This window comes from Opisthocomus hoazin, chromosome 19 (genome assembly GCF_030867145.1).
Source record: "Opisthocomus hoazin isolate bOpiHoa1 chromosome 19, bOpiHoa1.hap1, whole genome shotgun sequence".
Classification (NCBI taxonomy): domain Eukaryota; kingdom Metazoa; phylum Chordata; class Aves; order Opisthocomiformes; family Opisthocomidae; genus Opisthocomus; species Opisthocomus hoazin.
Genome location: NC_134432.1, coordinates 14,615,344 through 14,641,537, shown reverse-complemented (window position 1 = coordinate 14,641,537; position 26,194 = coordinate 14,615,344). Strand labels below are relative to the sequence as shown.

The following is a 26,194-nucleotide window of genomic DNA, read 5'->3' as shown; positions in this document are numbered from 1 at the left end:
AAAAGATTCCAGGCCTGGAAGTTCTCTCTCCGATAGGTTTGGCTGAATATTTTACAGTATGTGTTACCTTTAAGCGCTTTCACCGCTCCGCTGATGAACTCTGCAGGCTCCGCTGAGCAGAGGGGTCGTGGGGAAATCAGGCTGCAATCAACTTCAAGAAGACATTCACATCACGTCGGTTTAGGTGGAAACAGTAAACTTGATTTATTGAAAAAAATCTATTACATTTATTCCTTTATTACACAGGTTTAAAATATTTAAAAATAGCTCTTATGGGCATTACACTTAAATTTTATGACATGTTTATTGGACTTTGAAGAAATGTACAATATGTCATTCGACACTATATTTTAAAAAGGGCCTTATGTACTAAAATTTTTTTCCATAGGTTTTATTTTTCTTATCAACATTTGTTCAAGTCATATATATTAAGGGAGGAGGGAAATAAAATTACACAAAAGAATGTCTGCAAATACAAGTAGTAATTTTATTGCAATATACCGTAGCTAAGTGGTCTGGGGAAATCGGAACAGTTTGGAGCTCAGTACAATTACAACACTGTGGAAATTCAACAGAGGAATTGTTTTTTTGTTTTTTTTTTCTTAAAGCAAAGAAATCAAAGGAAAAATAAAAGAAAAAAGCTCCCTTGTTGAAAATTTATAACAGAACCACATGACCTGGACAGACGCACACGTGTGCACATACATCAATATATGGCTTATCTCTTGCAGAGAGGAACGCGCAACCTTTCCTGACCTTCCCACGGCTCCTGAACAAGGCTCTCGCCAAGGTGACCAAGCAGCTGAATTCTCCTGTATATGATTACATATTCCTTTTCATTGCTTTGCTGCCGGAGTCTGCAGTTTTTAGAGTAGCACCTTTTTTGTTTTTTTTTTTCTTTCCCCCAAGTGGAAAAAAAATAAAAATGAGAGAACACAACAGAAGAGGGGAGACGGATGGACATGGCTCTCCCAGAGCGAAAAGCACCGCGCGGCATCGCCGCTCTCTCCAGCACGGCTTCGCCTCCCTTCCTCGGATGCTGCTGCTCTCTGCTTGGGGGAGAAGGGGGGAAAAGACATCATAGATAGGCTTTTCTTCACAGTAAATGTGATGTCTTTTCCTTTGTGGTGAAAGACCCCCCTTGGCTCAAGCGTTGCTGTAATACTCCAGGCCAAATAATAATAATAAAACAACCCTGCGACATCTATTTTCCAGCCGAGAGACCTAAATAAGGAAAACAGCTAAGGAGAAAACGAACAAACAAACGGAACAAGAAGACGGCGTCAGCAGGTTGCGAGCCGAAAACGCTGCACGATAAAAAAAAAATAAAATAGCCATCCTGGCAGAGCCACGGTGGGAAGACCAGGAAAACTGCAGACCCCCGGGCAGGCACCCACGCGGCTTCCGCAGCGCGTCGGGATGTCCACCAAATACATAAATTAGCACCACAAACATTCAGCGACTGAGTACAATCCGGTATGGTTACCACCGTATAAAACGCATGAATATTCTTGGGAAAAAAAAAAAAAAAAGAAAAAAAAGATGTAAGCAGATCTAATACTTTTTCTACATGGGCTGCATGAGCTACGGCAGCGCAACCCAGGAGAGGAGCGAGAGGAGCGGGTCTGCTACACCACGACTACGAGGGCGGCATGCATTTATAATCAAAGACCGTAGCAACAGCCTGCAGTCTGTGTTGAAAGCGGCTAAAAAGCAAAGGCTGGTGGGAGATCGGCCAGTGGCAGGGTATCACCAGTGTTGTATTAAAGTTATTCAAATAGATAGCACCACAGAGACATGTAAAAATAAAAAAGCACCTTTTTTTTTTTTTTTTCTCTTACACTTTATATTCGGAGAGGACAAATGGATTTCCCCTGCCACGGCAATCTGCCGCTGGGAATGGATTTTTATTATGATGATTTTAAAAGAATGCTGAAAGATAAAGAAGAAGAATTAATTTAAAACATGGATGTTAAGGCAAACAAGTGTACAAAAAGGCAGAGATTCAAAGCGGATCCTGCTCTTAGGTCAGGGTTTTGTAGAAATCTTGTTAACAAGTGGCTTTAACTTCCTTATTTTAAAGCAAATCCTTCCAAAAGGCATCTGTGGCTCGGGGGGCTGGTTTGCCGCTCGCTGGGCCCTCACCGTGCACAGACTTGCGCCTGGGCGTGACTCCGAGCCCCTCCGGAGCCGGGCTTGGGGCTGGGCAGAGGCGGCGGGGACACGATGGCCGGGCTGCTGGTGGTTTTGCTACAGACAGGGTCACATGCATGTTTTGAAGCCAGAAACATTTCAACATTTAAAATAATATACAATACAAATATTTACTTACAAACATATAAAAATATAAGCACCTTTAATACATGGGAAAGAGATGCCCAGTGTGACTTTTAGCTATCAAATTCATGGGGTTAAATTTTGTAAAATGTAGAATTAACATGATTCAATGGAGATACCACAAATTCTGGAAATGACCATGATGTCTGCTTGCGAAAGCCGATCCAAATCTCGTGTAAGTCAACGAAATGCCTTCGATGAGCTTTGGCAGGGTTTAGACTGGAGCCAGGACTTCAACGTCAAGCTGAACACAGGAGTTTCAAGTTTTTTCCATTTTTCCTTAGAAACAAACAAACAATAATCTACAGACAAGCGCTCGGTATTGCTTCACGGCAAGAAGAAGAAGAAGAAGAAGAAGTCTTTGATGGTGGCGGGGTCTGCTTGGTGGCCGTGGAGCTGCAGTGGTGGCGTGGGGACAGGTCTCCGGGCCACGTGTGCGGCAGTCGGTCATGCGATTCTGTGTCTGTCGCGGGAACGGTCCTCTTGGTCGGCGGTTCGGTACGTCTGGCTGCGGTGGCACAGAGGGACTCGGGCAAAACGAGGAACAAAACAAAACGGAAAAAAATAACCCATCGCTGTCCAGTTTCAGAACGTGCATGTGACAAGGAATTATTTTTTCTTTTTTTCTTTTTTTTTTTAATTAATTAAATGGCGCAATGAGGTTACGAGGTTGCTCATTTGGAGACTAGTTTTCAGGTGGCTCTTAGCCCATGAAGCAAGCCGGTCCCACCTCGAATCCAAATTTCTGTGACGCTTCTCCAAAGTCATTGAACATGATGTCGACTACAGGTACTTGCTCTACTTTGGGCGTGTTGATTTCCAGGATAGTCTTCTGATAGCCCTTCTTTGCCTGGCGGGGAGAAGAGGGAGAGAGAGGAGCTCTGATGATGCCTCCAACCCAACAACGGCAAGTTATTAGGAATGAGCATTCACTGGTCAGCTGGGAATACGGTGGTGATCTTGCCCAGGCATTTTCTGAGCTGAATTAGAGGCACCCAGCACCCAAACACCCTACGTTCACCCTGCAGATACAGCAGACATGCTCTCAAGTGGGATGGTGACCACTGAGCAAACCCTGGGGGAGATGACTGTCCTGAGCCCAGACTTTGGAGCAGAAGCTGCTGCCATGCAGATCCAAAGACACTAACTCTGCTGTCAGCACATCTCAGGGCTGGAACAGGAGCCTGGGAAAATTGTTGTGGCCGTGGCATAGCTGTTTTGCCTCCCCGAGGACACGCATGGGTTGTTGAACAAATGCGAGTGATTTAATTTGAATATATTAGTTTGACTATTATCCAAGCACCACCAAAAAGATCACATTTAAAGTTTGATGGAATTCACAAGGTGATGTTGTCTTTTTACTGTGCCTGGTAGTCATACAGTTATTTCCAAAATATAAATAATTATTAGAGGAGCAGAAGCGCACCTGAGGGCATACAAAGCTGCACAAACCAGTGAATTTATGGAGCAGCTTTTGGCTTTACCTGACCCTCTGATTTGTGCATCTCAGAAGAATAGGCTATATGGCAGGTACTGAGAAAGGGCTGTAAGATCAGGAAAAACACGTTCAAATAATGGCCCGAACGTTCACCCGGGAGCTCCGCCGGCGCCGGCTGCAGCAGCCTCCAATGGCCGGAGCGCGGGTGCTACCAGGGCCTCTGCGGCAACGCCGTGCTGGGCAGCCCAACCTCATTTTTCACATATAGGGCTCAATCTTCAGTATCCTGCCAGTGGTTCAGGACGGATGATCTACCAGGGTACCAGAGACGGTACAGGAATACAGGAGATGCAGACCCTCTTCCTTCGAGGTGGCAATAAGCTCCCTTGGAGTATTTAACCTTCTTTTCACAGCCTGCGGGAACGTCTACAGGTATCGGAAGCGATGCCCAAAGCCAGGAGACACCATCTCACTGCCTCACCATCGCACCGGGGCTCGTTCAGCCTCTCCCAGTGCTCCCGCCCTGCGGGCTCCCAGTGCTCCCACTGCTTTAGTTCTTGCCACGGTCGATTATTTGTGACACGGAGACTGGCTGTGCTAACAGCCACCTGCAAGCAGCAGCCAGGCAAATAAACTCCAAGGAGCTCCAGTCCTCTTTCCATGCAAACATCCCTCATTAGGGAGAGGAACGCAGGGTATCTGAGCCAAATCACTTAAACCAAACGGGTTTTCAGCAGGCACAGCTGCCTCAAAATGTGCAACGTGGGATCTTGCAGCATCCCTGAGATTTCAGAAGGGAAAGGGAGGAGAAGGCACTTTTTAGCGAGAACACATCGTGTTAGCAGGAGATATGAAGTGCTTGAGGAGAAACTTCCCCACGTGGCTTCTAAGTGTTTCCAGAAGCAGGATGGATGCCCTTTCCCTCTCTGCGAGAGTGTTGGAAGAAGGGATTCGAATCTTTTTTTCCTCATTGCTCCTACAGTAAAAAACGTTTGTGTGCCAGAACCGAACCACTTTCATCTCAAATTATGCGAAGCGCTTTTTCTGTCAAACATCTCAATCTTTCTGTCCTGTGGGCTTCAAGCACTGCAGTTGCAGAGGGTGAGAATTATGCACGCTTTTGCACCAGCAAACTGGGTCTCAAAATAAATGCAAGCGGCACCTGCTTTGCCAAATTTTTAGCTCCTGAAGGCAGATTTTTCAGCGCTCAGTCCCCAGTCAGGCACCCAACAGAAGGAGGCAGAAGCAAAGGGAGGCTGCTGGGCCCCGCTGGAAACTCGGGCTGTTGCTCGTGGCCAAAGCAAAGGCGAAGAGCGCGGGGAGAGGAGGGCTGCAGCGCAACGCCTGCTTCTGCGCTCCGGGCAAAAAAGCCACAGGGAACAGAGCTAGAGAGCACGACGCTAAAGGCTGCATTTGAAATGCGAGCAGGGATGCGAACCTCTGTCTCCTGCATCCCGCAGCATCATCCCATCTTGCTACAGAGTCAGGCCTTGCTTTGGTTTGTCCTTTCCCAAGGGCACCGGCGGCTCCCGTGCCAGCCTTGGAGCGATGCAGTGATGCACCCCACGCCCAGCACAGCCCAGAGCCCTCCTGGGGCTGCACGCAGCAGCGTGTCACAAAAAAACCCCCAGCTAACTGAACGCCAAACCATTAATGTTTTGCCTCCTAGATTTCCCGAAAGCACTTCCAAAAAATTACCATCAAAGCCTGCAAAACTCATACGCAATGGGTGTCATCGCTTGCCTCCTCCCGTGTGAGTAAATGGAGTCAGAGCAAAGGGAAAGGGGGACATTTAAAAGCCACTGGAGGTTTTAGGCAGGTGTCTCCCTTTGTGCACAGCCAGCAGTAAAGCAAATTAATCTAGTTTCTAGCGGTGCTGCAGCTTCCCCCAACCTTGAGTGGAACCAGGCATTCCCAGCACTGGGAAGAGCAAGCTTGATGTCTCCCATGTTGGGGACAATCCTACACCAGCGGGCACTGGAAATCCGGAGGCGATCTGCCCCGAGGCAGACGGTGCCCTACAGCCAGGGGAGGGGGACGGACACTTCCCGCAGCGACTGCCCACGTACCGCGCAGCCGTCGAGGACGGCTCGGATGTAGGGGTTGTTGTCGTAGGACATCTCCTCGTCGTTGGAGCCCAGGAAGCGGATGGCCTTGTCGTAGCTGTTGGTGGTGGCGTCATGCCAGGCGACGGACTGGTAGCAGTTGTAGGTGATGTTCTGGTGGGCCGAAGCGCTCAGGAGCCGGAGGAAAGTCATCTGCACCACTCCGATGGGGTTCCCGTCTGAATCCACGTAGGAGAGCTATGAGAAGTGGAGAAGGGGAAACACTGGGCAGTGAGGGGCAAGGCAACACGTCTGGAGGGCTCTGAGGACCACCAGTCTCACCCATCATTACTACCCCGTGCACGGGGCTCGGTCTCAGCACCCCACCGGGGTGCAGATGCTGCTCCTGCCACGCTACAGGCATGGGGCTGCTCTGGTCCTCCTGCGGCCAGGCCACGGCTGCCGAGGGCAGTTTATTCCTCTGGCTGGTTGTGAGCTAAAAAAATAAGGCTAAGGCAGGGCAGGAGGGGAAAGGAAGGGGAATTTCAGCCCTGGTTGCAAAAAAGTTGCAGTGTTAAGGAAATTTGGGGATATATGTCTCAAGTTTAAGCCCACACTAAGCATACTTCTCCGGCTTTTGAAAAGGAGAGAAAGCAGATTTCTGTAAGGGTTGGGGGCTTTCTTTTTCTGTCCTATTTGACATGATTTTCTGACTGTTGTGGGTATTTTGTTCTGCATGCACTGGGGTACTTCCCATTCATTTTTCCTGGGCACCAACGCACTGGCTTTCAAGCAATCTTTGCACTTAATGCGCAGCAATCCTGTTCCTGCCGGCAGGGCTCCGAGCTGCCCTCGTCGGCGAGGCTACACGCAGCTGAAGGGAAAATGCATTTGCTGCCCTTAGGGCACGGCATGAAACACGGAGCTGCACCGGCACAGGGGCTTGCGCCATCCTGCACATCAGGCTCCTCTTCTCCCTTGGAGGAGAACGGTGTCTAGAAATGTCTTTCTGCAAAATAGTTCACTGAACCAGACTTCCCAAGGAACTCAGGGCTTTCTGGGACTTTCTCTCGTACCCCACCGAGGAAGCAAACACACAGCAGGACAGCCAGTCTGCATGTATAAACTAACGGTCCTTCAGGTGGCATCTCCAGCCACGGCCAAGCTACCAGAGCTGCTGTTCGGGACTGTCCTCTACGGACAGGGGGTTTCTTTAGGAATGACCAGGAGAAAAATACAGGCACGCAAACAGCATAGTGTTCTTCCAGGTACCGCGAAACATCGGTGCAAGCTGTAAACAGTAGAAGAGATTCATAACCAGACAATAAAATAATGAATAAAAAGATAACAAAAATACATAAATATACCAACCGGTTGTCAGGATACCGTTGAAGTGTCCTCCTGAGAGTTAAATATGACTGACCATGAGAGAGCCACGCATGCCAGAAGAGCAGCTACCAGAAAGCCACCAGGACGTGGAAGGAGAGGGACACAAAGTGCCAGTGACTTGGCACACACCCAGTGATGTGTGGCACTACCGATCTGCAGGACCCACTCTCCTCTCATTTCTCCCAAACTAGTGCTTGGTCTGGGAGCCTGACTGCTTGGTTAAGGGGCCTCGGCTGCTGTTCTGCCTCTGCAGATTGCATGAAGCCCTGTCCCAGCTTTGCAACTGGAGCCACTGGGAACTCGTTTTCTGCATAAGGCTCGCTCATGGGAACATGGTTTTGCAAAAATCAATCCCTTTCTGTTCTCTCTGTGATAGTATTTCCCTGTGGCAGATGTCATGTGGCTATGAAGGATAACAGGACAGGATGGGTGACAGGCCTTGTTAGAGCTGCTGGGAATTTTCTGCTGCACACACAGAAGGAAAGCAGAGTCCAGAAGAAAACATCTGCAACCCTTTTATCCCTCTAAATGCAGTTTGGCTGCATCACGAGAAATGGTTAAGAATCAGCTCCCACTACTCTGTGTCATTGATTAATGACTGTGCAGAAGCATCAGAACAAGGTGATTTCTTTGTATTTCGTATTTACTATGTTCTTCTTCCTTTAGATACCCCCAGATGAAAGGCAAGCATCTTCACAGCTGTGCGCCTCGTGCAAGCACAGGGACACCCATGTCAGCAGTGCAGAGCACCCACATGGAAGCCTTCCCCCCGGCTTCAGGGCTCCTCGAGCCCCCCGAGAGACCGTGCTTGGGCTGCATGGAAGGACACCAGGGACCTTCTCCAGGGAGCAACAGGAGCAACGCTGCACCCAGAGGGGAATGAAAACTCCATGCACAGACTTCAGCTGATCTTGGATCCAGGCAAAACATCTCCCCAGTTTACCAGTCTCACGGTTCCAAGTACTGACTGGGGCAAAATGAGAATTACTTTTAAAAAAAATAATCAGACTTTACTTCTTTGGCTTGTGTGTTTAAGAGTTCTGTGGTTTGCTTAGGCACGTCTTCTACGTGCTGGTGGCTTTTTTCCAAACAGAAAATGCAGGACAGGTAAAAAAAGCATGAAAATGGCAACACAGAAAGATGGAGCAAAGGGCTCCAAGTAGCATGGAAATTCCCATTTTAAAAAAATGGGCCCTATGCTCTAGCTTGGCAATTCAGCCTCTAACTGATCAACAGACTGGGAAAAAGAAAAGCGGAGAAGATGGAGAAATGGAGGTACTCATAATATTAACTGATGAAGTTGCTCTGTAATTAAGCTATGAGTAGTTGCCCTCCAAGGAGCTACGAGGCTGAAGCCTTGGCTTTGCGGCCTGATTTGATAATGCAGAAAAGCTGCAGAAGCCATATCCTTCTTGTGGGCAGAATCAGAGCAAAACGTGTTTAGCGGCGATGAAATGCGGCGATTTTCTTTGCTGTTTGCCTTTTAAGGTGGAAGTTTGGGGCACTGCAGGAAACCTCAGCCATGGGGAGAGAATGAGGGCATGCGGCAGCTCGGCGCCGCACGTCAGAGCATCTCCTGCTCTCAGGGGCAGGTCGGTTTTATCCACTGAATATTTCCTTCTCCCCTAATTCTCCTGATTTGACTGAGCTCATTATCTGCATCCCGCTAATCCTACAAGAATTGATACACACGCGGGAGATTTCTGTTGCTTAAGGACACCGGGCTTACGCTAATCAGTTGCTGCTCTGACATCCCTGACCAGGGCTCGGGCTCTGCGGGAGTGATCCATCCACAACATGAATGTCCTGCTACAGGACAAAATACCAGAGCTTCTCCTCTGGTTTACGCATTGCTGTGCTGCTCGATTGCTGACATCAAGCATTGTTTGACCTCAGGACAGTTCTTCTCCCTTGAAAAAATCCTTAACTGTGACTAAGCCAAACTCCTGTCCACCAGGCTCGGCAAATGCACGTAGCTCAAAATCTGCCTTTAAACCAATGACTTCACGTCTCCCGAGCGCCGGGGGTGGCATGGGAGTCCCCGACTCGGCTCATCTCCAGTGTGGGAGATGAAATCCATCCTTTGGGGAAAACCTGCCCCAGACCCGAGATGTGCAGATTCATCACCTCAGCCTGGGTACCAGCGAGCACAGCCTGCACCAGCACCCAGCCCGGCGCCAGGCTGAAGCATCGCGTTAGGCATCTCCCAGCATTCGGGATAAGGCTACCCTGCTGGGGGACGGCAGTATGGGGAACCCCAGTTTGCCTTTGCCATAATGGGAACTGCGTAAGAGCCAGCAACAGCCCTCCTTGCAGGACACAGCCCTCCTGCAGAGCTCTGCGGAGACAGACCTGTGACAGCTCCAGCTCCGCAGCGTCCTCCGCCACGTCAGCACGTCCCCTTCCAACGCAGGGGAAAGCTCGTCACCTGCTCCTGGGCTTCCAGTCAAGCAGACTGGAAAAAAGCATCCCCATTGGGTTTTGTTTCTTTTTCAGTATTCCACCTTAAATGTTTTTACTGCAACTTGCGATGGTTATTAGTCCAGCATGCAGAGTGCAACAGGTCTGGCCATACCAAAGCAGATGACGCGCTCTGATTCAGACTAGAGGGCCAAGGTTAGCCACTTACCAAAGACCCCCGCTTGTATTGACTATACCATGTGGAAGGCTGTTCTTTGGGCCAACGAGCCATTTTACTCTGTAAAATATGACACGGGTTAAAGAAAACAGAAAGCACCAAGATGCATCTTACCAGTTTACCGCGCTTGAATTCACTGAACCAGGAGCCTGGGTTTTCCTTTGGCCAAGAAGTTATTCTAGCCTAGTTTGTGGACGGCATGAGGAAAGAGAGAAAGAAAAAAAGAAAAAAAAAAAGAAATGAAAAAAGTTACATTCAGTTCCACAAGCAGAGACTGCATGTCTTATTGAAACTGTCCAACTTTCTTTAAAATGTTTTCTTCATCTTCATACACCAGTAACAAGACCAGTCGGCAGAGCCGCACGGTGCCAGCAGCCTGTCAGGCAGAATGGGACGGCGCTGCCCCGGGTGCCCAGCGCTGTCTTGGCACCAGCCTCCTTCGCTAAGGGCTAATGATCTCTGCCTCCTAGATCCTTTGGATGCAAAACCAGCAGTGCAGTCTATCGGCAGGAGAGATAAGAGGAAAGATAGAGGGGGGGGGGAAAAAGGAAACATTAACGGTAAAAGATCCATTGATCTTCATGGGAGGGCTGGAGTGGAAAAGCAAAGCTGATAACGGAGAAGGCTGCTGTCAACTCTAATGTCAAATCCAGATGCTGTGGGGCTGGGAAAGGCAACGAGTGATTACGGAAAAGCCTCTGCCTGTCTCCTGCGCTTGTGCAGCAATGAGGTGCAGCATGGGCAGCGCATCCTCCGCAGTCGGTGCTGGACCATCTCACGTGACAGAGCTCCAGCTACCTGGAGCGATGCAGGGGGTGACCTTGACAAGAAATGAGCTGTCAGAGCATCCTTTACGGCAGCCCCGTCGAAGCAGCTGAAGCACTTTTTTTTGAGTCAGAGCACAAGGAAGGAGCGTGGCTGTGCCTGCTCCCTTACCCTCCCACAAGCTCCCTCACTTCTGCCATAAATCTCCCCCCAAAAAACATCCTAAGGTGTCTTGGGATTGTCCTTTCCTTTTTCATACACGAACCATAAAGCAAGTCGGTGTGTTTCTCTGGGCTAAGGATGGACTGAAAGGAGATAGGCTGAAACTCTGCTGTGGCTTATAATAAAACCACTCAGCCAATACCTAATGCTGGTGTGGTAGCTGTTTTCGTTCCTCTACATGGAAAAAGAGCAGGCTGAAGCTTTTTCTTATTTAAGACAGCACTGCAAAAGTGTAGCACAATTTGCACTTGAGGAGCATCGCAGCCTGTGGTCAGAATTGAAGCTCCACAGTGGACGAGACGCGGTCAAAGAGCCACTCGCAGAACCAGCGTGGCAGGAGTTGGAGCAACTCTAAGGTCATGGGCAGACTCCACTTTTTAGCTGTCAACATTTTGAGGAGAGCCATGGCAAGTTAATGCAAAGGAGAAGAAATCCATCGCCTATTTAAACAGCCCCAACAAATACTCAAGGAAGATTTATGTTGCGTGTTATTTGTCGTGTGCCGGCACATACTTCTGGCGGATGAAATTCAGCAAGCAAACGGCTTCCACTGGAGAGAACAGCTTTGTCTGCACCTAACCCAGCTGGAGCACAACTGTGACACTGGGAGAGCTCCCCCAGGCCTCTTCGCAAGAGCTTCTGCTTGGCCAGCGCCAGAGCTGCTCCCCAGGCATCGGGGAGAGCAGCTCCGGAAAACCAAGTGCATGGATACGGGGGAAAAACGCTGAGTGTAGTTGAGCTAAACACATCATTACACAAATAACTTAATCAGCCTTGTGCACTGGTGCCAGCAAGAGCGCTGAGGCTAGCCGCAATCATTTAGGAAACCAAATACCCACAAGAAACACCAGGAAAAATGACAGGAGTTCAACATTTATCTGCTCCGCCTGAAGACGCAGTAAGGGCTGAGGAATCAGCAGCGCTTCTGCACACAGACAGCGGAGCGGCAGCCCGGCCGCAGGGGCGAAGGCAAGCAATGAGTTAAATAAAGCTCACAGGGAGCCGCAGATCCCGTGCCAACACGCACTTCTGCCTTTGTAAAGCAAAGTAAAAAAATGAAGGTTTTAGCAATTATTATGCCTGGGAAATCAAAGACTTGTCCCAAATTACAGTTTAAATCTGACTGAAAGAAATTCTCTTTGTAAACATATTCCTTATTATTTTAGAAGCCAACGTTGTGTAACAAAGAAATGTTCTGGATCTTTAATCCTTACGTGCTATTGTTCAATTCTCCTGAAGTTGACTGTCTATGAATATTCATATTAGGAAACAATCTCTTATCACCATGCTATAGAGGGGAGGGAAAAAAAAAGTTGTGCGGACTTACTCCTTCAGACTTCTTATCAGGGAAGATGCAAGTCTCTCCACCAGCTGTGAAATTACAGTAAACTTTGAAAGAGTCCCTGGAACATCCTTGGTTAGGATCAACCCAGTATTCACCTGCATGTACGAGAGGGAAGAGAAGGAGAGAAAGAATGAGCTCTGTGAAGGAAGGACGATGGGCTCTTCAGCAACCATCTTCGCAGGGATGTTTCATCTCTGTCACAGGCTACTGTTTATATGCATTTTTTGGAAAACTGGTTATGTTTTCATTCCAGATAATACTGTAGCACCTTACAGGAATAGTTACTTTTCATCACATATCCCCATCCTTAGAATAGAACAGAATATTTCAGTTGGAAGGGACCAGCTGTTCTCTACGTAATTCCTTCTTTGTCAGCCACATTCCTCATGGGGCACCCGGGCCAGGGGCTCCCCAAATTACTTCCCTTCATGCACTCGCTTGTATTCACTGTGGGGAGCTGGGAAACCCACAGTGTTTTCCCCACACCCGCTCTGTCCCGGGACGCACCGTCTGGGAAATCGGGGTGACAGAGCTGCAGATCCTTGCAGGTACGCGCTGGGTTATGTTGAGTGCCCAATGGATGCTTCATTTGCTCAATTTCCAGTTTCAAGGAATTCAGCGACCCAAAAATTTCCTCCATGCCCTCTGCGTAGTCCATGTAGTTGTCGGCGTTTCCATCGTCCACCAGCTGGCTGGCGTCAATGTTTCGTCTGGTCCTCTTGGAAGACTGGATGGGCAGCGGCTGGATGACTTCTCCAGGAGGACCCTGATTTGTGGGGAAAGAAGATACAACTTCTCATTGCATTGGCAGTGAGGAAAAGACAGAAGAGATGGCCAAAGCAGCCACCAGCGCTGCGGAGCAGCATCACAAGATACGCACTAGAGATGTAAAACACCTATGATAGTACTTCTAAAAACCCTGACCAGCAGGCTTGAACATTGGTTCCATCTTCTCTTGTCATCTTCCTATTAGTAACTTCTCCCTTCACATCCTGCTTTCTTCCCCAGCACGTCTAAGAGATGCCAAGCCATTGCTAGGACTCCTGACATGCTGAATCGTTGTCCAGAAATTTTCTACTTTGTAAGATTACAACACCCATTAAATCTGAACCTTATTTCACTCTTCATGTAATGGATTCTACTTACAGGAGGCCCTGGGGGGCCAGGAAGACCCGATTCACCCTTTGGACCTGTTGGACCCTGGGTGGAAAAACAAGGGAAAAACATATGAGTCACTCGGGAAAAAGCACTTGTCACTTCTATCACATCCCAGAGATTATTTCTTTTAGTGGTGGCAAAAACTTTCTTCCTGTCCCTTTAGGCCCACAAGAGGAGTCTCCTTGCACCCTCCCAAGAAAATGTTTATTTTGATTATTTTTGAAGCTGAGGTAAAAGAAAAGATCAGCAAAATGCTTGGGGTTAAACACTCGAATTTTCCTCAGGCTTCCTATGGAAAAGGAAGGATTCTTCCAATGCATGCAAACGTTAACTCTCCAGATCAATTCAACAGTTTCATAAATCACATAAAATCTTCAAATTAATAAAACATTGAATTCTGCATGCGAAAAAGACAGTAGGAAGTTGCCCAAGAGGAATTTTTAGCTGCCTGCATAGGAGATCTGCAACATGAAGCTTGCTTCAGTGTCGCACTTCTCGCAGAGTTCTTCGCTTTTCAGCTTGCCACCTCCCGCTTCACAGTCTATTTTTAATACCCTCCGCTTTACAGCAGTAGGTTCTCTCCTAAGGACTGTGCACTGGATTCTTCCTTATGATCTTTGCTGCACTGATGTTCAATGAAGTACAGTGTGTGCAACAGAAACCTTCCCCAGTTATAATTTCTGGGCTTAGACAGCCTGAAAAGGCTGCATTTGCTGCAGTCATCGTTGGCTAATTGCCTTAATGCCACTGACGTGGAGTAGTCGCAGCAGGCTACACACTTAATAAGAGCTCCTCAGCCTCTTCATTTAACAATGTCTATACTCACTGATGATCCTTTAGCACCTTTGGGACCAGGTGGACCCTGTGTAGAGAAGAATACAGCAAGGAGTCAGTACGTTTCCTCGCAGAGAAGTCAGTCTCTCCTTAGAGAGAGACAGAGTAGTGCTACACAAGGTGTTTTTTTTCATTCCTTCCTTTTCTGTTTCCACTTTTCACATCCGCTTGAGTTTGGTGTTGCTTTTATTTGATAACATACAAAAAGCATTTGTGTCAGACCAATCTGTGCCAGCACTCTGCACTCCAGCCCGGATAGGGACTGGAAAAGCTGCTGCGTGATTACCGCAGCCCGGGGCTGATCCTGGCTCCGTGCTAAGGACACCCAGCAACAGCAACCACTGGTCGCCCAAGTGTGCAGGCTGCAGCCTTTGGGCATCCAGTGAAAAAAAATGCAAATAGCAAAAAGTACAAAAAATCACCATGTGATTGTAGATAATCCAAAAGAATGGGGGTGGAGGGGAGAAACAGGGTGGGCTAATTTCCCTGCCTTAATCACGCCGTGTCCCCTGTCCCCGTCTCTCAGCTCACACGTCACCCACCATCACTCCTGTAACTCATTCAAGTGGTTTTAGTGGGCTCATCTGGGCAGACCCATTCCCGTCAGCATCCTCACACAGGGTCAGGCCGGAAGGGCCATGCTGGGTATGTCTGGGAGCGCTAAGGTGGCTCCAGAAGGACTGTGTAGCTCCCAAGGAATTCAAAGATAATTACTTGTCACATACCGGTAATCCTGGGGGCCCTGGAGGCCCGATTGGTCCAGAGGGACCTGTGATACCCTGAAAAATAAAAGCAGAACAATATTGACTTGCATGCAATGATGCTGGCCTGTAACTACACAACTGGCATCTGCTCACAGATGACCACCTGGTTGTGGAAGACTCCATTCAAATCTGGAGTCTTCACTGGTTTTGAAGCATGTGCATGATGCAGACAAGAGCATGACCAAGGAATCTCATTTAGGCACACAGTTTTAAAAATCAGTCCTCTAGATGCATATTTAATGTAACTATCCCTCCAAGTCTATTCAGCTCTTTTCATATGACCCTTGAGAATCTGCTTTCTACTAAAGTGGGTCATTTTGGAGCATCTCTACATTTCACATGTAGAATAAACTACATTAATACGGAAAACGTTCCTCAGAAATTAGCAAGAGTCTCTTGCTGAGGTTGACCATCTCTGCTATGCCGTACCTGCTCAAAGGCAGCAAACCCCACAGTTCAAAAGCACATTCCATGAATGTCTTATAGAATATTTACCTGCTCTCCTTTGGGTCCTGCTGAGCCCTGAGGGCCTGGAAGACCTCTATCGCCCTTTTCTCCCTGCTCTCCTGGTGGTCCAATAAGACCAATTAAACCTGGATGACCCTAGGGGAAAACAGCAGACGTTAATTATGATCTCTTGCCGGAGGTAACTGAACACCAAAGCTACCCAGCAAAGACATTTGTAGATACAAACCCAACTATCTAAGCAAGGTGACAGGAGTTTGTAGCTATGCCTGACACCTGGAATCACAGAATGGCAGGGGCTGGAAGGGACCTCTGTGGGTCATCTAGTCCAACCCCCCTGCTGAAGCAGGGTCACGGAAGTGGCAAAGCAGAGAAAGGCACTAGGTTTTTGCAACTGAAAATGCTACAAATGCAGATAAGAGAACTGCTACACTGGAGTGCCTGCTCATTTCATGTGCTGACATATATTACATAAATTTCTACAAGACTGAGAATCCTGCGCTAAAGCTAGCTAGGTGTCTGCACTGTCCTGTGCCCTCTGCTAAAGCGCCTGTGTTCAGGCAGCCCCGACAACCAGAGCTGTGTGGACTGCAAGGGCCGATGTAGGGGACCACAGCGAATCAGTTCCTCCGTGTCACCTCTTTGTCATCAGTGCTGGTGAATATGGGGATGCAGAACCCAGTCTTGGATCCAGACGGGCAGCAGCACATGCTCACCCGCAGCACAACCCGGTTCATCCCTTGGGGCACACTCACAGCTCTCCATCTCTCCTCTAAAGATGTGTCCAGTGCTTCCAGAGTATGCAAGAAAGCATATGGGGCTGGTGGCACTCCTCAGCCTTGCCAGGCCAGCTGCAGGACCCCCCTACAATGACAGTTTTCCCCCACACCCAGACATGGACATCAGGTCATGGAGCGAGATCACGTGTGCCATGCTCACCTTCTCTCCCTTAGGACCAGAGTCTCCTTTAAGACCAGGCAAACCCGGTGGGCCCTTCAGGAGTTGGGGGGAGGACACAAAAGAGATAATTAATTCATGTAAAATGCATTCACCCATTTCAAAAACTCAGGCAATTTGATGGTCTGGACATACCATTGGGCCTGGAGGACCATCTGGGCCAGGGGATCCCGGGAGACCTTGTTCACCCTGTAAAACAGTGCAATTCCCTCAAACTCCTCATTCACGACAGCAATGCTCCCAGCTGAAATTGTTCAGATTATTCACCCATCCTCATCTGGTCACTGTGCCAGGGAATGTTTGCCCTGGCTTCTGACAGGTGAGTAAAGGCAAAAGGATTTATGTTCCTTCCATGGTCAAATCTCTACTGGAAAAGTGACTTTGCAGCTCATGGAAATGCTACCCCAGGGAGTGGATAAGCATAACCAAGTCTCACATAAAACAGGCTGGGAGATGATATTCATCATTATCTTATTTCCACTAAAGATATTTTATCTGCTGTCAGGCATTTAAGCACAGACAGAACATTACACTGAGAAAAAGGCATCTTCCATGGCAGATGGGTTACGGTAAAGCACCAGGACCAACCCTGCCCAGCAGCTTTCTCAGACTTTGCTCAGTTTGGGAATACTCACAACTGGACCAGGAATCCCTCGAAGGCCATCGGGGCCGGGCTTCCCTGGAGCACCTTGGGGACCAATTGGGCCAGTCTTCCCAGGAGGTCCTTCCAAACCAGCTTCACCCTAGATGCAAGAGGCAGCATGGTTTAATTTGGGGGGCATCAAACAATCTTCTCAAATACACCGTGGCTGCTGCCAGGATGTCACAGAGTGAACGTAGTTCCATGCAAAGCATGTAAAACCTTCTGTTCGTTGATTTTCCTACTGCTCCCTATCCCTTATGCACAGAGGACAAGTCTCCAAACTCCTTCACTTTTCAGCCTTGCCTATTTCTGCTGCTTTCCAGCAGGAACGGCCCTTTGGCTGTGAGCTCTCCAGAGCAGGAACCCTTCCTCGGTTCGGTCCTGGGAGATGAGTGAGCAGAGGACATCCTCTGCCATCAGCGTTATCGCAGCTGCCGCAATAATTGGTTCTATAATTTGCAATCCCACTCTACATTTCCCCATCACCCCTACCAAAACAATCATGGTCCCACAATGCTGCGTTTGCCCTGGGAAAGGACGTAGGGCTACGCATGCCCTATTACTCACAACATATTAAATTGCCAAGTATGGCACTTTGTAATTTCAAAAGAAGAAAAACATTCCCATGACCTTACCAAGCTCTAATTATCTCCACAGAGTTTGATCAAAGATGAAACATAAGCTTAGATTTGAGGCCAATGCCCCCAAATTCAGGCTAATTTGTTATAACACACAGCAAAATCAAATCGCTGTCTTTCAAGCACCACTGCTGTCAGAGGGTGATCCTTCTGGCGTACAAAGAACACGGTAGAAGGGAAATCCCATTCAGCTCTTACCTTGGCTCCTTTCTCTCCTTGCCTTCCTTCGGGACCAGCTGGACCAGGAGGGCCCTAGAGAAAGCGCAAAATAGATGCAAAACATAATTAGATCACACTGATCTGAAATCATCTATTGGAATTAGCAAAATGATGCTACAGCCCCAGGGAAGAAGACAGAATGGAGACAAATATCTCTGAAAAGCTTTTTAAATTAGCTGCTTGCTAAATGAATCCCTGGGCTTTTCCAGCAAGGCAGGAAGAGCAGGAGCACCTCATACTTGTATTTTCTTCTGGGTGTTAAAATATTAAAAAAATCCATGGGATTTGGTTGACAACTTCCCATCAATTTCCAATGGCTGCGGGTGGCGCATCAATTTTATTGTTATTATTATTTATTTTACACGCTACTGCCTTGCTTTTACTGTAAACCTAGTAACAACATTAGTTTCAAAAAGTCAATATAAATACATCTGGAAAAATTCTCCTAACCCATCAGCTTACCCTTTTCCCTGGGGGTCCGGAGGGGCCTGGCTCTCCCGTAGGACCAGGGGAACCCTAGATGAAGAGGGGAGAAGAACAAGCCATAACTGCATCATGAGATGCAGGAGGGAGGAGCAAACGTGCAAAACTCGAGTTGAGCTCTAGGGTTTGTGCTAAACTGAGGCGTGGGCGGCCAAGTACAACTCCCGACACCTCCTCGGGGGTGCAGGTGGTATCTTGTTTTATCCCTTCCCACCATGCAATACCATAAGGCACGGCAAAATTTAAAATTAAAGACTTAGATCTTGTTTTTCCTCAAGTTAATTTTTGATTTTGGGATGTATTGCCGAGCAGGCTGCATGGATGGTGAGCAGCCAGGCTGACACAGACAGGAGGGAGGACAGAACTGGACAGGCACCAGGGGACCAGTGAGGTAGAAGCTGGTGGGAATTAGATGCTGTATGTCCTGACTTAGAAGTCCTTGGACCTGCACATGGAAACCGTGGGGACTGACAGGAAACAGATCTCATCTATCCAGTTACTCACAGTCTGTCCAGGTTCACCGTCATCACCTTTGTCACCAGGGGGACCATCTTGACCCTAAGAAGGAAGAAACAAGCAAGGCGTATTTAGGGTACGAACAGAACCGAGCAGAGTGTTAGCAGCAGCAGGTGTGGGTCTTCATGTCACCGGGCACCATCCCTTCCCATCTCCTGCTGAGAGCACCGGCAACAGAAAATGTCCTGTGTCAAACGCTGTGGATAGCAGCATTCATATAGCTACTGCTCCACAGGTTGTAGCGCAGTCAGACAGTCTTATGGTGGGACTTCCTACTCTTTCCCAAGTAGGGGAAGAGTTAATGCAGAGGAGCTGCTGGTGAATGAATAGCACATGGTTGTATTTCACTAAACCAAGAGGAGGAACCTAGCTGCCCTTCTGTGAGACAAACACTTACGGCTGGACCAGGTTCTCCAGGAGGACCAGGGTCACCAGGGAAACCAACTGGACCCTGCAAAGAGAGAAGAAGGATATCCCTAAGTCAGAGATATTGCATCTGGAGAATTGCAGAGCACTAGTGCCTTCTACCCCAGCGACAACACAGGGAGTCACCCTACGGAACAAACCCCCAATTCCCTACCCTCAAACACAATCCCAGATCACATCCCATCTTTGCATCTTCAGTAATTTCACCCTGTCACAGCCACTGGTTCAGCTCTACATCCAGACTACGCAAAGCTCCAGCGTCAACACTGGGAGGTTTATCTAGTTTTTCATAAATACACTGGACAAGTGACAGCGAAATCCTCGCAGCTTTGGGGAATGTGCAGATTAGATTTTGGTTTTGCTTACTACATGATGTGTAACATTTTTCACAAGAAGATCCTCTCAAAGCGTTTAATGACTAAAGCACTTTACCATTCTTCTCTGTACAATGTCTATTATGCACTTCAAATGATTGAGACCAGCGTTCAGAAAATAGCCTTCAACCAATAATGCGATATCCCCAAAACCCATCTGGTAAGAGAGATGACTAACTACCCTGCCTCCTCTGCTGTTTCATGCCATCTTTGCTTATCGCATGATACATTTCTTCAGCCAGCAAGCATCAAAGAAGTCAGCAAGATAAATACTGTACCATTGTCATCTGATATAAATCAGTATAGCTCTACTGGCTTCAGCAGAGCTACAGCAATTAGCATCACCAGGGATCTGACCCTAAAGGTACAACTCCCAGATTCACATAAATCTCCTCTGTGCTGTTTTGGAAGCTTCGTTCTGGTGCAGAGGACTTTGACAAAGCGTAAGCTCAAGCGCAGAGTAAACCAACTGCAGGACCTCTCCATACGGGTGAGCTTCCCGATAGCCTGCAAAAAGGACTAGTAATTCAAGTATTGCTGGAAGATACGGTACTACTGGGTCTTTTCCTCATTAACATCCTAAAGAAGGGGACTAATATCGCATTTCATTAAAGGAGCAATCCTCTGTCTGGTAAACTATTTCAAATTAAAAAACAAAAATCTATGGAAAACATCTTTTCACGTGGAAGTCTCTGCTGGGCAAGACAAGTGAGCACTGCTTGGACAGGAGAGGGTACTCACAGGGCTGCCTTTAGGACCATCGTCGCCTGGTGGACCTTTGGGGCCAGGTGGACCAGCAGCACCAGAGGGACCTGCTTCACCTTTTTCCCCTCTTTCACCTTTAGGACCCTGTAAAGGAAAAAAGGTGTTTCTATTATCCAGGAAAACAACTTACTGATCTCTAATTATCCTTTAATCGGTTCTGAGAAAGAAGCTCTATTTGTGTCTCTGTACACAAGGACATGATTTAGCAGTCCCTTCCCACAAAGACTAAATGGTGTTCATGTTGTTCAGTCGTGGGTAGCCCATATTTAGTGACTGAATGTTACACTATAAATACCCAGTAACATGGTGATGTGTTGCCCGATAACCAAGCCAAGGACATGGCTGCTTCACTCCCTGCAGCCCCAGCCACATCCATGCCTCTCTGACACCCCTTCAACCAGCTCCTCAGGGGCCACCACTGCAGAAAAGCTCTTCTCCATCAGAGCAAGAGCCACCCTGTGGCGTACTTACCGGGAGGCCAACCTCGCCGGGAAGACCAGGCTCACCAGATTCGCCAGGTTCACCCTGCAGAGGGGAAAAGAGGATGAGCACACTTCTGTTTCTGCAGGGTGCCAAGTGTTGTAGCAGACTCCTGCGGGCTTCAGTCAGGTTTTTCTGGATGCTCTACCTTCTCTCCTACTGCACCAGGATTTCCTATTCCCCCAGGAGGACCTTGTGGACCATCTGCTCCTGGTGGTCCAGATGGACCTCTGGGTCCAGGTGGGCCTGGTGGGCCCTGAGAGAAAGAAAAGATTAATTTCAGACTTGTTTCTTGGGGCAATGTCTATGTTGGTGATGAAAACACAAGAATGCAAGCATCTTACCATTTGTCCAACATCACCTGTTTCTCCCTTCTCACCAGGTGGTCCAGGCAAGCCCTGTGGAGGTGGAGGGGATGAGTTTGAGCTGTGAACACCTCAGGCGGACCCCCAGCTCTCACTACCCTATGCCCTCCCCTGATGCTACAAATTACCTGCAAGCCCACTGGGCCGGGGGGACCAGGGAAACCTCGGGGTCCTTCATCACCTTTCTGACCAAAGAGGCCTTGCTGTCCCCTTGGACCTGGCTCCCCATCGGCACCCTAGGAGGAAAGAGTCTCAGACAACTTGGCGAAGACACAAGGCAGATGCAAAGCTCCATCCCCACCACCTCCTGTCACAGCGAGCAGCAATGTCCTGCTCGTGCGTTGGACATCAGCAGTACCAGGCAGAAACTGCCAACCTTTGCAGTGCTTCTGAGGAGAGGTTATGGCAACAAGGGGGATTTCTGCCAACAGGGGACAATACTCACAGCTGGGCCAGGCTGACCGATTGGACCCTGTGGGCCGGTAGGACCTGGTGGACCCTGCCACAAAACAGAAGTGCAATGTCACCATTAGGAGCACAGAGTAAAAAAACTCACCTGGAAAAGGCAGCATCCTTCAGAACAGCCTGTGTTAAACATGCATTAATTCTCAAAACAGGGAGGACAGGGTCAAGTCTCCCTGGACACACCAGCATCCCTCAGCCTAGCTGGCAACAGCACGGCAGATACATCTAAACGCTTTTTTGCTCCAGCAAAGCAATATCTCACCACTCAGTTCTCTCTAGATATTTATGTGTAATTTATTTTCCATTTCTGATGTTCTGAGCAGCATATAAAAGGTGCTTCAGCGGGCTATAAGGAACTAGAACTACAGCCCAACACCCAGCTTTAATGGCTAGGGCTGCTAATGTTTCACAGACACAGTACATGGGTGACTTGGAAACATCTCAGTGTGTTCCTGGGAGCTGGAGGAGAAACACACTCCAGGCACTCGCTTTTTTTTTTACATCCTGTGGGTATCTGATGAAGCAAAGGAGAAGATGAAGCAACAATAGAAAGGTATTAAAATGATCCTGTTTTCTGTTACACAGCCCAGCCACGCTCCTCCAGGGAAGCAGCTACGACGATGCCTGCCCCACTCACCTGCTCCCCTTTGTCGCCCTTGCTGCCCTTCTGGCCAGGCTCCCCGATCTCGCCCTGCCAGGTACAAAGACGCACAGTTAGCTCACTTGGTGACCACTTCCATATCTCAATATTCAAGCAATGGTCCTGTATGCCTGCACCCTCATCCCAAAGATGCCAGTTCCCACAGAGATACCCCACTAAGTTCTGAAAACAGCCAAAGATTTGGCTACTCTACGTGTTTACCAAATCCCTTTTGATTCCTAAAATATTCCTTAGCTGCCATGGGATGGAAGAAACATCATTTTGCAGATCTTGTTAGCAGCGATGAGTGATTTGTCTTAGCCAATGTTTTCTAAGCATCCTCCAGTCTGGAGGGGCTTAACGAGAGAGTGGGGAAAGGCAATTAATTTGGAAAGGCCAGGCACCCGCGGGCAGGCCACCCGCTGCAGGCTTCAGGGGAGGCTGACAGGATTTCAGCGAGCGGCGTGGCTGGCAGAGCACAGGCAGCCCGGTCTGCCAGCTGCTGCCCAGATCGGACGCTGCGGATCTCGTGGGGTTGCAAGTGTCATAAAATCTCCTTGTGCTATGACCGGCAGCTCATCTGACCCAATGTGATGGAAGCAGTGGGTCAGCGTGGTGGCAATGGCGCACGTTGCCCAGTTCCTTCCCAGAGTGACCCTGCACAGCAGGGAGCTGCTCCCACCTTGTCTCCATCCTCTCCGGGGGGGCCGACAGGACCTGCTGGACCCGGGAGTCCCACCGGGCCCTGGATGCCGTCCCGGCCAGCTGGTCCTTGAGGACCCTTCTCGCCCTGGAAGCAGAACAAGCAGACAGGTCACGCAGAGCTCTCCTCCACCCTCCATCCGACCCATTACATCTCATTAACTTTTTATTCAGCTGCCAACAACCCCTGACTATATGGGCATGTATAGCAAAACCGGTTTCCAGCTGATATTTCATCAGGCTCTTTGTGCTCGCTGTCTGAAACAAAACTTCTGTCTCAAGAGATAAAGAAAGAATAAACCAACCTAGCCGGTGGATACCCAGATCACAGCTGCAATGTCATGCTATAGTAATATAACCAGATTTAATCTGAACCCTTTGCTATCTCTCTCTGGATGACAAACAAGACTCTGACTAATTTTCATTCCCACAAGCCAGTTTTTACTGCTTCTGCTCCCGGCTGCCCCAGTACTCCCTGCCTGCTCCCTCCCTGGCTGGTCCCCAACAAACACGGGGTTCTAAGGAGGCCCCCAGCTTGCTCCGGAGCTTCTGGACAGAAGGAAAACATCTGAGGTGAACCCAGGAATCTCTGCTGGCTTCCTGTTTAAATATCTACTCATGCTCCTCATACCTGGAGCCTTCAGCCGAATTTGTTTGTTTATAGGAACTGAACTGTGAATATTTTTCAGCTTCCTCAGACGTAATTTAATTGCATCTGAACCCTGGGTGCTCTCTTCTGAATAATTAGATGCCACATAAATTGCCTATTCATCTATCCACTGATACATCATATAGGTACTTGGCAGGACAGATGTTCATAAAGCTGATTCACCAGGAAATTCTTGCCTCTGGACTAGCTGCTGGAGTCTCTAATAAGCCAGCAAATGTGGAACACGGTGGCTGATAAACACTTTTGATAACAACAATTAATCACCGTAAGTATCCTCATCTAGTTGGAAATCACCGACACCAGCCTTTGCCGGGTCTGAAGCCGAGCTTAGCTTTGAGGCAGGCAACCCACAAGTCCCTGCAAAACCATTTGGGCGCGAATTAGCGGCTCAGCCTTCCTCCGTGGGACTGTCACGGTGCTGTGCTCTTCAGAGACAGAAATAGTCCTCCCGGCCCACTCTCTCCTGCCCGCACGTGACATTTCACGCGCGCGCCGGGGGAGTGAAAGACGTGAGAGTTTGCGCGGGCTGGCTGGTGAAGGCTCCAGAGAGGGACCATATGGCAGGACTCAGCCACGCGCTGCTCGGGCTCCTGCTCCTTCCACGGGCACCGGCGGGATGCCCGGGCACACTGATGCTGCGGCATCCCGGGAAGCAGAGCTGAAACCTCCACAGCACCCTCCTGTGCTGCCCCTCTGCTGGGGCAGAGCAAGGGTGAGGATTTCTTTGGGCTCAGTGGAAATTCTTCCTGCTGTTGCATCCTAGTAAGTGGTGATGGAGCTCGCTCACGTCTCTGCCCAGAGGCCTGTCCTTTGGCTGTTTGTCACTAGGAGGTCACACAGGCTGTCATTTCACCTGATCAGTCCTCATCCCTACTTGTTGCCCAAAGACATTTCAGTCCCTAGGATCACACCCATTTTTGATAGCATGGGTGTCACGAACGAGGCAGATAAGCAGCTAACATTCAGTGGTTGGATGCACCCAAGATGAGAAAATTCCTTCCTAACTGAATTCCTTCTTTTTTTTCTTTTTATAATGTTTTATACACCTACCCCAGGGAATGTCTCCACACTCAGCTTCCTACTACACCCGTTTCTATTTGACTCATAGCTGTTAATCTTTATACTGGTACTTACTGGGGCTCCCTTTTCACCTGCTGGTCCTGGAGGTCCTTGCGGGCCAGGTCTCCCTGGCAAGCCTATCGGGCCAGCTGATCCTGCGGGACCACGCTCGCCAGGAGAGCCCTGTTCGGAGAAGGAAGGAAGGAAGCATTAACTGGAGTATCGAGCTTCATCCATACAGAGACATGAATCCAGCAGTGGGACGCTGCATCTGCATCGCCAGTAAGCAAGCACATTTCAGGGGGTGACTGCTGTGTGATGACTTGGTACCATCAGCTCAAGGGGTCCCGCAGATCTTTTTTTAATTACAAGCCCTGGAAGGGCTGGGTTCTCCTCTGCATGGTGCAGAGCGCTCAGTTCCCAGGGGAACGTTATCAGCTTGGAACAAGACCAGGCGCCACTTTATGGCCAGTGTAGCAGGGAGGGTTGGATGACGAATATTTTCTTCCATGAGGGCTGCACTGAGCATGAATCTCAAGTGGCCACAATTTTCAGAGGGAGAGCAGGTGACTGAGAAGCAAAGTTCTTGATGTCCTAAACCATCCCTGTTCCCTCAGCTTGTCACGTATGTTCACAGCTGACACCACGAAATGACTGAGCTATTACATGTGTGTCTTGTAAAATAAAGCAACATCCAGCAAGTTGTTCGTTAGTGCAAAGGAAATAGTGGAGAAAGCGCTGAGCTGTGACTAACCCTCCGCTTTGGCTTGCCAAGCTTGTAAATGCGTTAGGTGGTGCCTCTAAGGGCAAGCATACTCACTGCTGGACCTGGGGGCCCTGGGGGACCTTCGTTGCCTTTCAGCCCTGGAGCTCCCTGGAGGGAGGAAAACAAGGTCATTTTGTGAGGTGGGTGCTGCACCGCCTGGGCACCCTTCCTGCTGGAAGGACCGGGCAGCCTCTACTCACAATGGGGCCAGGAAGACCTCTCTCTCCAGGGAAGCCTCGCAAGCCGGGGGGACCGTCCTTCCCTGGGAGGCCGGCGGGACCAGGGTCCCCCTGCAACGACAGTGATAAACCACTGAGGATCTGCAGACTCCATAGAGACCCAGCTCCTCCTTCTGGGCTCAAGTCGTGATGAGGCACCGTGAAACATCATTTCTTTTCTGAATCATCCATCTCTGGGAGAGAGGCAGGCATCCAGGCTTGCGACGAGGGTGAATTCAGCAGGCTGCTGGTCCCTACCTTGGTCCCTTCTTTTCCAGTGAGGCCAGGAAGACCTTGTTCACCCGGGGGACCTGGAGGGCCTGGATGTCCCCGCTCACCCATCGGCCCAGTCTCACCAGTTGGACCCTGAAGAAACAGAGTTCAGGGAGAATGCAGTTGGTATCAGCA

The 26,194-nt window shown here is 49.0% G+C and overlaps 1 protein-coding gene across 2 annotated transcripts in view; it reads right to left on the bottom strand.

The window, feature by feature from the left end:
- Positions 1-247: 247 nt before the first annotated feature.
- The window catches only part of COL5A1 (collagen type V alpha 1 chain), a 160,051-nt gene continuing 134,104 nt past the window's right edge, over positions 248-26,194 (bottom strand). Inside the window, exons 39-66 of one of the 2 annotated variants that reach the window (XM_075439389.1) lie at positions 26,045-26,152; positions 25,769-25,858; positions 25,623-25,676; positions 24,878-24,985; positions 23,054-23,161; positions 22,369-22,422; positions 21,712-21,765; positions 21,395-21,502; positions 21,246-21,299; positions 21,050-21,157; positions 20,893-20,946; positions 20,398-20,505; positions 19,254-19,307; positions 18,845-18,898; positions 18,320-18,373; positions 17,837-17,890; positions 16,993-17,100; positions 16,493-16,546; positions 16,340-16,393; positions 15,431-15,538; positions 14,897-14,950; positions 14,164-14,199; positions 13,326-13,379; positions 12,687-12,945; positions 12,162-12,274; positions 9,962-10,030; positions 5,845-6,078; positions 248-3,187 (exon numbers count right to left, since the gene is read on the bottom strand). In XM_075439389.1, the coding sequence (XP_075295504.1) occupies positions 3,041-3,187; positions 5,845-6,078; positions 9,962-10,030; positions 12,162-12,274; positions 12,687-12,945; positions 13,326-13,379; positions 14,164-14,199; positions 14,897-14,950; positions 15,431-15,538; positions 16,340-16,393; positions 16,493-16,546; positions 16,993-17,100; positions 17,837-17,890; positions 18,320-18,373; positions 18,845-18,898; positions 19,254-19,307; positions 20,398-20,505; positions 20,893-20,946; positions 21,050-21,157; positions 21,246-21,299; positions 21,395-21,502; positions 21,712-21,765; positions 22,369-22,422; positions 23,054-23,161; positions 24,878-24,985; positions 25,623-25,676; positions 25,769-25,858; positions 26,045-26,152 (2,514 nt within the window). In that variant the 3' untranslated portion in view covers positions 248-3,040. Of the gene's footprint in view, positions 3,188-5,844; positions 6,079-9,838; positions 9,908-9,961; positions 10,031-12,161; positions 12,275-12,686; positions 12,946-13,325; positions 13,380-14,163; positions 14,200-14,896; positions 14,951-15,430; positions 15,539-16,339; positions 16,394-16,492; positions 16,547-16,992; positions 17,101-17,836; positions 17,891-18,319; positions 18,374-18,844; positions 18,899-19,253; positions 19,308-20,397; positions 20,506-20,892; positions 20,947-21,049; positions 21,158-21,245; positions 21,300-21,394; positions 21,503-21,711; positions 21,766-22,368; positions 22,423-23,053; positions 23,162-24,877; positions 24,986-25,622; positions 25,677-25,768; positions 25,859-26,044; positions 26,153-26,194 lie in introns of both variants that reach the window. The other variant, XM_075439390.1, reaches the window with a different exon arrangement.